Raw genomic sequence first — 12,083 nt, 5'->3', positions numbered from 1 at the left:
CAAATTTTCAAGGGTTTGGACGTATATATATATATATAATTATATATACCTGACTAGAAGAAATAGCATCTTTGCTAGCGTCATCATCAATCGTTTTCTCAGAGGGCTTAGCGCCAGTGTCGATTAGCAATTTCAGAAGCTTAACATCCTGCCTGGGCCAAAGAATGCACTCGGAGCTATCTAGATAACAGCCTTCGATGGGCGCGTTACTACTAATCATCCAGAGTACTTGAAGAGTGTAGACATCCAACGTGGTGTTAACCGGAATGCTCGTTATAACACGTTGCAGATGTTGCGCCAGTACGCAGATCTCGTCGGGATTGAGCTCGGGACCGCGTAGAGTGTAGTAGGCCGCCAGCATGGCATGACCCTCAGTGGCCGAACAAAGATACTTCTGGGTGCAGTGCTTCACGTCCAGCAGCCATTCGGCGAAACTGTGATGAAAAAGCATCAATGCGCCGGCACGCGAGACCGATATCACCCGTCGCAGCAAATGGAGCCGGCGATTGAAGTCCTCCACGGTGATGCCGACGCAGGCCGTCTTCACGCTCTCGTACAGAATCTCTTGAGTGATGGGCAATTTGGCGGCGAGTATGACGTTGAGTAGAGGCTGCACCTTGCTGAATTGCTTCCTGCTGAAGAGTCGCTGGCAGAGCCAGAGGTATAGGCCGTTCAGCGTTCCCGGTATCTCTCGCACCTCGCGCAGAACAATAAAGTTCTCCGCCACGCCGTCGAGAACTTTCTCCAGGTACAGAAAGCAGCCGTTGCTCTTTATGTGCAGCTGGTTCAGCATCTCGGCGGTGTCACGCGAGATGTGCTGCCTGTGAAAGTAGTTTATGGAAGTATTAGCGAAACGATTACTTACGAGTGACAAGTAAAATGTAAGTTTAAATATCATTGTTGTTAATAAACGTAAACTTTTGCATGCCATTTAAACGTGTAAGTTTAACATATTCATTTATTAGAAATATAATTTTCTCTCAGAGAATTAAAAAGAATTAAAAAGAGAATTAAATTTTTTATCTTTTCTCAAATGTTTTTGTCAAAAATGACTGTCGATAAAATTAATGCAAATGTATCAATTGAATTGTTTTAACTATTTGACGATATGAATTTTAATTCTTCCATCAGCAATAGGGATCTTCAAAAAACAGAACAACATGTTTTATTGTTCCGGACTATACGATAAATTTGAAAAAATTCTGATTTGTTAAAGTAAACTTGTTAAAGTTTTAATGAGTTTGACCATCATAAAAGTCGAATTTTATTTATTTTCAACGGATTTAAATCTTACCTACCAAAATTCACATCGATGCTTTTAAAGACCCCCGATTGCCGGCAAAGGATTAATAAAAAAATTCGTTCAAGCAGGTAACGAAGAATACAAATAATTGATGAGAATTAAGTATCCTAGATGCGCAACAATTAATCCTGTTGTTACCTAAGTGCGTCTTCCTGATCCAGCCGCGCGAGGATATATTGCTGAACATCCCTAACGACCTGGGACTTTCTTAGGTCGTCCAGTGAGATCTTGCGAAAGCCGGTGAACATACGCGATATAGTCTTACTCTGTCGTCGAGCGGTGCAAACTAACAAAAGCCATTGTGGGAATAGATGGTGATGATTAGCCAGCAATTCAGCTATTGTACGACTGACATTATCATTTTCCCTCCGGGAGTCCCTAGTGCCAGTTTGCGGTGGATTCAACGTCTGGCCCTCGTCAATAGAGTCCACTAGCAAGAAGAGACAATTCTTTGGCGGCTCGACTTCCAACAGCGGGAAAAGCAGAGCCTTCTTCAGAGCGTCGTCCGGATCTCGGTCCAGGACGTCCGGTTGCAACGCGGCCTGTATCTCCGGATCGGTCCGCAGCTTCTCGGCGTAGGCCTCCGCGACAGCCTCCCTGGACGTGAGAGGCGGCGCAGTCGTGACGATCGTCGTCGTCGTCGTCGTCGTCGTCGTCGTCGTCGCCGTCGTCGGTGTCGTCATCGTCGTAGGCATCGCCACCGCCATTGTCGTCGTCGCCGTCGTCGTCGCCGTCGTCGTCGCCGTGAGCATCGTTGTAGTGATCGTGGTCGTGGCTGCATTCGCGGACGTCGCCGGCGAGATGGGCGTGGACGACGCTCGATGATGAGAGCCGTCCGAGCTCGCCTGGAGCAGCTGGGCCACCAGGGACCGCACAAATTGAGCGGGCGACAGAGAGGCCTCGCTTCTAGCCTGGCAGAAGTGTCGGGCCAGCAGACGACGATTCAGGGACCGCTGATGCCTCGCGGAAGCGCCGCTTGACGGCCACGCCAACTCGGCGCAGAGAGCCGTCTTTCCGCTTCCCGGCCCGCCTACGATCAGAGCACCGCACGTCTTCGATTGCGGCCTCTGCTCCAGGCAGTGCGACAGCTTCGTGAAGGCCCATTCTCGGCAGAAGAAACGCTTCTTCTCGATCACCGGCGCCGCCATCTCGATATCGTCCCGATATCTCTCTTCTCCTGTTACCTCGGCGTGATGAAAACGCTTCTCGCAATTGAGTTTATCGGGGTTCTCTAATGTAAATCGATTGGCGTAAGTAGATCTTTGGCATGGGTTTCACTATATCGGTTTCAATCCGGGTGGTGTTCAGCTCGTCTGGACGTATCTGATCGGATAAGCTGTTCTCTCTTCTCTCTCTCTCTCTCTCTCTCTCTCTCTCTCTCTCTCTGGAGTATCGCGACTAAATGCAGATCTGGTGTAAATGATGAGATGGGTGGCAGTTCAGATCGGCTTAAGTGCAACGACAAGATTGACCCGGCTGCGTTGCTCTGTCAACGGAACATTGGTGGGAGCCCCAGGGGGCTCTGAGGCTTCCTCTGACTCCATTCAGGCTTCTCATCGCCTTGTAGCCGCCTTGTAACAATGCGCTTCGCGTCCTTGCATGCTATCTGGAACAAAAGAAAATCTCTTTTCCCTCCTCGAACATTTTGTGAATACTTATAAAAAGTAGAATGAGGGACATAAAATTAATTTCTCGCCACAAAATGACAACCGAGGATAAAATCGCCTTCAAACAGGAAAGGAACAGAGGAATCTATTCGATAAAACACGCAAGGTACTTTCCGTTAAAGTATATTCGGCGGCCAAATTACGCGGCTGCGGCGAAATACTCGTTTACATCACGATAGACGCCGGTAACGTAGTTTATAAAATAAATTCAGAGGACTCTCGTCGCCTTATAAATACAGAGCTCGCGTTTACGCGAGTAATTTGAATATGTCATGCGCGACATGTCTCTAGCAGACTTTTAAAAGATTTTCCGGTCCTTCTTTGATCCTCGTCGCAATTAAGTGGTCCAACTAACCGTCTAATTGATTCAGTGTTAATCTTTAAACCAGGCGCGTCTTCTGGAGGCCGGATAGCCATCCTTCCGAGACTTTAATCATTACCGTCCCAACTTGGCGCGATTTTGCCCGGAGGTAAAACGATATTAACTTAAGATGGTCTTCCGTTTAACAAGATAGATTAGCGCGCTGTCCATTAATGCGATAATTAATAATCCTAACACGACGGTAAAGTTCGACGACCTCGCCCATCGCGTTCCGCCGGATGCGTTTATATCGCACTGAGGGATAAATAACCGTATCACGACGAGCAGTGCGGGTCTCTCGCAATCTTTCCGCGTTTAACGATTTTTATTGGTAGGAGGTTTACCGAGGATTTTTACTTTTTACTTGGAAACCAGCTTTCCTCGACTTCCTCGCAACTCGTCCACATTCGAATGGCTTTGACTTTATATAAACTGACGCTTGTTGATTTTTTGTGTAATCTGGGCATGTCTTGCGATCATGGCTTTTATTATTTAATCTTAAGAGACGCCAAGTAAATGTAATTAAAATTTCACTACATCGATGTTAATTTCGACTGTGTGTACTGCACGGATGAGGGTTAATCACAATTGAGCGTGAGATCTGCATCTCCGATAAAAATCTCGCTAAAGATAACTCTAATTGAGGCCGAAACGTCCGACGATTTTAGAATGTAACAGCTTTCAAATATATAATGGGTGAAAAAAATTTTTGCGCTCAAATAACATTGTTACTCTCATTTGCCAAATTATTTCTAAATTCTAATAAAATTTGGACAATTTTCAGTTGTCCTCGCTGACACTCCGTTTCCGGTGACAGATGTACGTTCTGCAAGAAAGCGCACCCTTTTTCTGCCCCCCCCCCCCTCCTCTCTTCCTCTTTTTCGCTCGTTCTGATAAATTATAAATACGTTCCCGCGGCGTATCACGAATCGATTCGATTACATGTCCGGGACCGTTAGCGTATAATTGTGTTACGCGCGACGAAATTGCCACATGACCATTTTTGACCATCGCTATCACCGAGCCCTCTCTTTCTCTCTCCCATTTTTCGTCCCTTCCTTCCCTCTAGCAACGTGGGAAAATGTGTTGCGCGAGAAAACGCGAAAACGGTTTTCGCCGAAAGCCACAAATCCGACTGTCATGTCGTCGACCGATGCACGTACACACACACGTGTGTGTGTGTGCGTGTGTGCGCGCATACGTGGATGTAACGAAAGATCGCTCGGCACGTCGACCCGCGAACGCAGGGACGAAGGACCGCAAATCTAACTCGTACCTGAAAACTGGCGCGATAAATTTCGCGTTTATCCTCCCGGCCGCTGAGAGAGGCAATCGCGGGCAGCCCGATATTTCCCTCTATTTTCTTAATTGGACAACTGCTTACGATCTTTCCGTAGCCAAGGCTCAAATTAAAATTCTATTAAAAGTAAAATCCGCCTGAAATTAATGGAGATAAACGGCTTCTCTGGCTCGTCCGCCTGAAACGTGAGACCGAATTTCAGCGAATGTTAGCAGCACTGAGAAAGGAGTCGCGACGGTGTCTGGGATATTTTTTTTTTTTTAAAGGATCATCGCTCGCTTCTACAATACCATTATCTCGGCTCAAGGTATTTCCTGTCTCGATTTATTCCATAGACGTAATAAGAATAGACTGTGCATTCTTATGAAGTTGTCATTATCGGATTAGAAAGAGTGAGATAGCTCAAGGCACATCGATCTCTGTCTCTCTCCCTCTCTCTCTCTTTCTGCTCTTATCTATTATATTATATGATATTATATTATATTTAATTTTATATCATTTTATTTCTTATTTAATTTAATATAATTAAATTCAATTTTTTTTTCATCCCTGTGTAAAAATTTCTACGCAAGTAGATAAGTATTTTACTTATCTGTAAATTTTCCTATCCTGTGTTTACTAATTTTCATATTTTACGTAAATCTCCAAATTTTTGCGCCGACTTTTTGTTAATTTCCTTATTTTGCATTTCTTACTCTTGAACATTATTGTTTACTTTTTCTGTAAGTTCTTCTTGGAATGCTTATCCTAGAACAGTAATAAACGCTTTATCTATCTTTTCCTTCCTCTTTCTTCCTAAAGTATCAAATTGAAGAGAGACGCTAATATATTCAATTCTTTCTAACCGAACACAAAATGCTAAACAAGAAATGTGCGGTCCTATTAAATTATATATTATTTCATGATATAAGAATGCCAGATATATTATAATCTTGTGTACAATAGTTGAATATATAATTTGGAGAAAATTTCTAATCGATGGCAAATGTTTAATAGCGACTTTGTATATTGGCTTATAAAATTTGAGATCAATTTCTGATTGGTTATAAATGTCATCATTCTTTGAACTACTGCGCATCCACGGGAATGTTATACTTAGTACTCTTACATCACGATTTATTCGTCTGCGTTGAGACGGAGACCAAACTTGCTTGTTCGGGCGCAAAGTTGATAACTGTGTCGCGCTTCGCGGTTCATTCATTTCGGCGACATTTACCGTGAGACTTGTAAGCAGCCACGGGACTTGGAAACTCGCGGTAAGGTAAATGCACGCTTGTATACACACACACACACACACACATACACACGCGTACGAAACTGACGTTTCGTAAACGCCTCGATAAATGCCACAAGGCTCGACCTATATTCCGACAATGGCCGCCGACCCGTTTATTATTAGATGCGGAGGCACACAACGCCATAATAAAGATGACACCGTCAATGTGCGCGCGTTGCATTGTCGCTTCGATGCAACCAGAACCAACGTTGACAACCCCCTTGGTTGTCTCTCTCTCTCTCTCTCTCTCTCTCTCTCTCTCTCTCTCTCTCTCTCTCTCTCTCCCCTAACCGGCGATCATTATGGCCGAATGATACGCCGTGGACGAGAAACGAGACGAAGCGAGAACCTGTTTCACACGAGAAAATCCCCACCATGCTCAGTTAATTAAACTCCTTGAGGAAGTGCGCATCGAAATTGAAACCATTTATTTTCTACTGGACTGTATTTAATGGAGGTAATTAATATTTTAATCGCGACACTGATGACAAATTACGGATCATATCCGGAAATATGCGAGAGAAATATTCATGCTTTTGGTAATAGTTTCACGTAGAGCAATTACTTTAGATATAATATTTTCGTACAATTAAATACATATAAATATATATGTTCAATAAAAAATAAAAATTGATTGTGTCTAATAAATAAATATTGACCGTGTTTAATAAAAAAAATTAATTGATTGCTGCAATAGAACGCGAATCTGTATGAAAAATTGTTCTTGACGGAAGAAGAGCCTACATCCTGATAACAGTGATAATTGACGAACCAAGCGTCACCTACTTTCATTCTTTTCTTATAATATAAAAATGTCATTTAGGACATATTTCGCTCGGTTTAAAAGAAATAAAACAATGCAAGACAATTTGAATAATTTTATTTGAAAAACTGATTGTCGCAATAAAACACCATTTTATGAGAAAAATTGTTTTTGATAGAAGTTTACATATTAACCAAGAAATGGAAAAAACTGTCTACTGTCTTTTTTTTTTCATGAGAACATCTGTTACGTATTTCGTTTAATTCAGAAAAATTGAAATGCGAAACAATTTAAATAATTTTGTTGTAATAAATAAAACATGATTATATGGAATTGTGTTCTTGACGGAAGTTCACGTATTAATAACGGAGGAAAAATGTTGCTACTTTTATTTTTTCCACATGGGAATGTCTATTACATATTTTATTCGTTTCAAAAGAAATAAAACACTCACAATTTAAATAATTTTAATTGAAAAATTGATTGCCACAATAAAACACGATTCTATGAAGACTGTTCGAATGGGTCCAGAGAAAAGATTACTTCAGTTTAAAGAACTTTTCTTTGCTATACAGTTAAAGAAAAAATTTCTTTGATTTAAACGTTTTATTTTTCAAAGTAAAATAAAATTTATTTGACTTAAAGAGATTATCAATATTCAAATCCAAGAAATAACATTAAAATCATAATTAATAAATAAATTTTATTTGATTTTAAAAAAGTAACGTCTAAGTCAAAGAAATTTTTGCTTTAATCGTATAGGAAAGAAAATTTCTTTAAATCGGAGCAACCTTTTCTCTGGATGCGGGCCCACGTGCTAATAAGAGGAGTGTTACCTACTTTCATTTTTTTTTTTTCATGGGAATGTCACATTACATATTTCATCCGGTTCAAAAAAATTGAAACGATGCAAGACAATTTGAATAATTTTATTCGCAAGCCTGCGTTCCCCGCGTATGCGACAGACAGAAGGGGTTAGAAACGTCATGGTTGTAAGCGAACAAAAGGGGGAAAGGAGACAGTGTGCCCGATGTTTCCTTTCTCACGTTACGCTTTTCTCCCTTATCTTGCACCCCTAACCGATCGATTTCCGTTCCCCACCCCGTAAACCCCGCATGCCGACCTCGGTGAACGCGAAATTTATCCTCGGCAGAGGCCGCGGAACTGGATTCAATCAACGAATATAGGCGCTGGATCCATTTACATGTAAAAAAGGAATACGCCGATCATCGATAAACGGTAGCACGATTCATTTCGTGAGAAATACGGACAAACAGGAGCCTGAAGAAATGGTCTCTTTTTTTCGCCCAGCAACCACGATAATAAACGGCAAGATCGTTTTTCGTGGAGCTTACTTTTTAAATTCTTAATTTACTTGGCAATTAAAGTTTTTTTTTCTCGCGTTCAGCGATGAGAAATATTTGTCTGTATGTAGATCCGTTCTTCGTTCTTCTCTGTTTTGCATTTACGCGACTGTAGAAGAAAATATACGCGCAGATTTTTATTTCCTTCGTCGTCACATTCAGGAGGTCAATCATGAAACGAGATGAATATTACAAAGCAAATTCATTCGAGTTTTTGAAATTTTATTCATGTGGAAGAAACCAAGCTCTGCTCGTTCTCGAGACGAATTTCGTACAATTTTGCAGATGCCAGATGCGAATACATTCAAATTGACATATTTAAACTGTATTGCCAAAAAGACGAGCATCTGATGTAATTCTCACGCGGAACAGACAACCCAATTGACAATGTAAGCACACATAATTAAGTAAAAACAGAACAATATGTAAATTAATAAAAGAATAATGATGTGACGGTGATTTAAATCACCGCGATGGTGGTATCTGGCATTTAATTCTCATTAGTTAATTAGCTAATTAAAAATGTGAATAGCACACCTGGGTTTCTCTTCTACAATAGATCTGTTTTTTTATATTCCACCACAAGATTGCACTAGAGCCTTCTTTGTCGCTTTCGCCAAATGCCAAACATATATTTATTTCACTTAAGTTCCAAAAGAGTTTTCAACTAATTCAGTTACAGAAAACAGACCTCATGATTTCACTAGTTAACATCTAATGAAATTTGCCCATTTTTGTATTTTCATCACAATCGTAAGATCCGTAATATTCGATTTGTCCTCGATCATTATTTCGCTTTCAAAAAAAAAAAAAAAAAAAAAAAAAAAAAAAAAATCTATGAATTTCTCGATGAAAATTACGGCGGTTTACATCAGAGAAGAATTGCGGCGCAATTTTGGTCGCCTATAGACAGCGAGATGCGTTTCCTTCGTTTCCCATCGCGCGATGGCAGCAGAAAGGGAGATAAAAGCGTGTGATTCCCTCAAGGTAGAATGATCTCGTCGTTTGTCTGAATGTACAAGAAGGGGCGACTGCTCCGATATTACACAAAAGTTCGTCTAGACTTCGGATCGCGCCGGAGGAAGGAGCAGCAGCGTGGAATTGCAAAGGGTAGAAGAATATATTCAAAGAAAGCTCGCGGCTAAGCTGGATTTAGAGTTAATCCGGAAGAGACCACGGCCAGAATACCAGCAGGTCGGTCAAGCGGTATTCGTTGAATAATTATCTGTTGTACTTAAGTGCTTAACGTAGAAGAAATAACAATGAAAAAAATAAAAAGTATCACATACTAGCGTTTCCTTTACTAGAAATCTTTATTGTTCAATAAATAAGTAGAGAAATAATAAAGAAATAAGCAGGAAATAATAATAAATCGTAAAGATATCCGAAATAAATTGATTTAATAAAGAATTAAAAAATTGTGAATAGCCCGATAATTCACAATTTTTTAATTCATATTCTTGAGAGTCTTATTAATTTATATATTACTTAATAAAGAATATATATATTATTCGAAACATCTCACTTTGGCGTTCTCTATCATGTATGAAGAAATAATACAGTTAAAAGATATTACATAATTCATAATCATTAAAGCATCAAAAATATTCACGAGACTCGATATGAAGAAACATTCACGATGTAAACACCTCGAGAGATATCTCCCTTTTCATCCCTCTCTTTTAATTTGGTCACATGCTGTTGCTCTGTTGCACCCGAATGCATTATGCATCAAGTTGTACGCATGCTGGCCTAGCACCTACGCAGCCATGCATGCCAGTAGTCTCGTTTAAAGACACAGGAAGAACTTCTTCCTGCATGAAAAGAGAGAGAGAGAGAGAGAGAGAGAGAGAGAGAGAGAGAGAGACTGTTGTCTTGTATTTCAAATGGTAAAATGGGCGAGTCGTCTCCTTTGTACGAATGCGTTTCATATTTTAGCAAGAGAATCTCACAGATAAAAGTTAAAAACGCCGTTAGTCGCACACAAAGATTAATATGCGCTTATTCTGAGTACGAGCACTATAATTTGTACAATTCTAACTTTGAATAAATATACTTTGCGACGACGACGATAGAGTGAAAACTTTAGAAAGGCCTTCCCGAAAAATATTTCGAATATAGTAAAGTCTTTTCTATGTAACCGTTCACACTTCGAGAACTTTTATGAAGTAAAATATGTTTCCGCTTTAAAAATCCTCTTTATCGATAAAAGTATATATTGTATTTTTCCTACAGATTTCTTCTACGGACGACGAAGATAAATGTGTTCCTTTCAACTCAAGCTTCAACTCTTAAGAGGAACTTATAGTCGTCCGTGTTTATTATACCTGTGATTATTTTTCAAGAAGTATTTTTCTAACTGCTTTTATAGATTTAAAAATTCTTTTCCACACGCACAGTTGAAATGTAAACGGTAGTTTGTAGTCCTCGATCGATTTTATGCCAAAACGAAAAAAAGTTTTGTTATCGGTTTCTGGAGTCGACTTGTAACAATATTTACTTTATATACAAATTTTATATTTTGTACATATAAAACAATTTTGGTTTGAACTAAGAATTACATGAACAAACTATATTAAGTTTTCAGAATTAGGCTTAGGATACACTGAGAAAAAAATATTTCCTAAATTTCAATAAATTCCTTATTTGAACAGTATCAATTAAATATTTATTAAGTATAAAAATATATTTGTTTTGTACAAGAAAAAACATTAATTTGATTTAACAATCACTTCTTTTTATTAAGTAAATATTTATTTATTGTATGTACATGTTTAGTTGGCAGTGTTCAAATAAATATTTATTTAAATTTAGACTATTTTTTTCTCAGTGTATGTAATATGAGAGATTAGTTAGAAAACAATTAGTTAGTGACAATGAAACATATAAATCGTACAATGAGAGCAGAGTCTGGCATAACGCATAATATACAAGTATATAATGCATAAGAAAAAATGATCCAATCGAAGTTCTTCATTTCCTTTCTTTTCTTATGAAATACAAGATTATGATTAATTTTCTTATGCTTTATGCTTTATATGTTGTGCAAAGATCTGTGCTCTGACTTTGTATAGGTATAATATAAATCCTATACTGATGTTCATTTCTCCCAATGTAAATTAACTTTAATCTCGGTTTGATTCGTTCTTTAATTTATCCTTTTCTAAATCTTATAACTAGAATGAGAACAAAAAGTAAATTAAACCAAGTAAGTTGAAGTTAAACAATTTTGATAGAAATGGGTGTGAATGGGTGTGAATAAAAAGACGACTTTAGGATTCCGTTAATGTACGCGTGGATTTGACAAAGTGCGGAACTCTCGTTGCATCATCGAGCGAGCAGCCCCTCTTCACAAGGACGTAATCCGAAATCGAGGTCCGAGTAAATGGGGCCGATTCCCTCTGCGGGGACGGTGCGGATTAACTTTCCGTTGGTGTAAAGCCGCACGCGAACTTGCCCGCAAAATAGAGCTGACCGTCGTTTAATCCGTTCACGTCAGAGTACGTGCCCGCTGGGCCGATTTCGTCGCAATTGCATTCCAATTAGCGTGAAAACGCGAACGCCGGGCTGGAGACTGCAGGCGCCGCAGATTCTGCGCCGGGTCTTACCGCGTCAGCATCGTATAGTACCAGTGATAGTACCAGTGGCGATATTCTGTACTATGTAAGATACAATATAGGAAAACATGTCTAGCTGAAAGATCAATAATAAGTTAATCTATCTACACGTGGAAAAATACTGTACGCTGTTAAATCTATAGTGTCAAATTTAACTTAAGGTGAGTCGCCACTCCTCAGTTATATTCTGCTGCTCAGTTCATCTTGTCTCATTACAATTAACATTGTCGATGCAAATCAAATTTTATTTACTGGTTAGGCTATACATCAGCAATATTGTTGTCGCCTCGCTTTTTGCACTTTGCTGTAGTACGTACTATTAACCCTAGCAAATCACTCCAACGGACCCTGGCGATTTTTTACATTGCCGTTTTACATTTCCTTGAAGCATTGTAATTAATTGAAAATCAAAATAATTTTTGAAACATCAAC

General features: G+C 39.5%; 1 protein-coding gene across 6 annotated transcripts in view; it reads right to left on the bottom strand.

Moving 5' to 3' along the window:
* LOC108747478 (ankyrin repeat domain-containing protein 50) overlaps positions 1-12,083 on the bottom strand; it is an 84,796-nt gene that overhangs the window by 7,131 nt on the left and 65,582 nt on the right. For all 6 annotated transcript variants that reach the window (XR_001939242.1, XM_018484975.1, XM_018484978.1 and 3 more), the window contains exons 3-4: positions 1,442-2,909; positions 50-821 (exon numbers count right to left, since the gene is read on the bottom strand). Coding sequence is in view for 5 of the 6 variants with exons in the window: in XM_018484975.1 (XP_018340477.1) it covers positions 50-821; positions 1,442-2,451 (1,782 nt within the window). In the remaining variant the exon portion in view is untranslated. The remainder of the gene's footprint in view (positions 1-49; positions 822-1,441; positions 2,910-12,083) is intronic.

This window comes from Trachymyrmex septentrionalis, unplaced genomic scaffold, assembly GCF_001594115.1.
Source record: "Trachymyrmex septentrionalis isolate Tsep2-gDNA-1 unplaced genomic scaffold, Tsep1.0 scaffold2, whole genome shotgun sequence".
Taxonomy (NCBI): Eukaryota; Metazoa; Arthropoda; class Insecta; order Hymenoptera; family Formicidae; genus Trachymyrmex; species Trachymyrmex septentrionalis.
The sequence above is the reverse complement of the archived record's forward strand: the minus strand, read 5'-3'. Positions and strand labels throughout refer to the sequence as shown.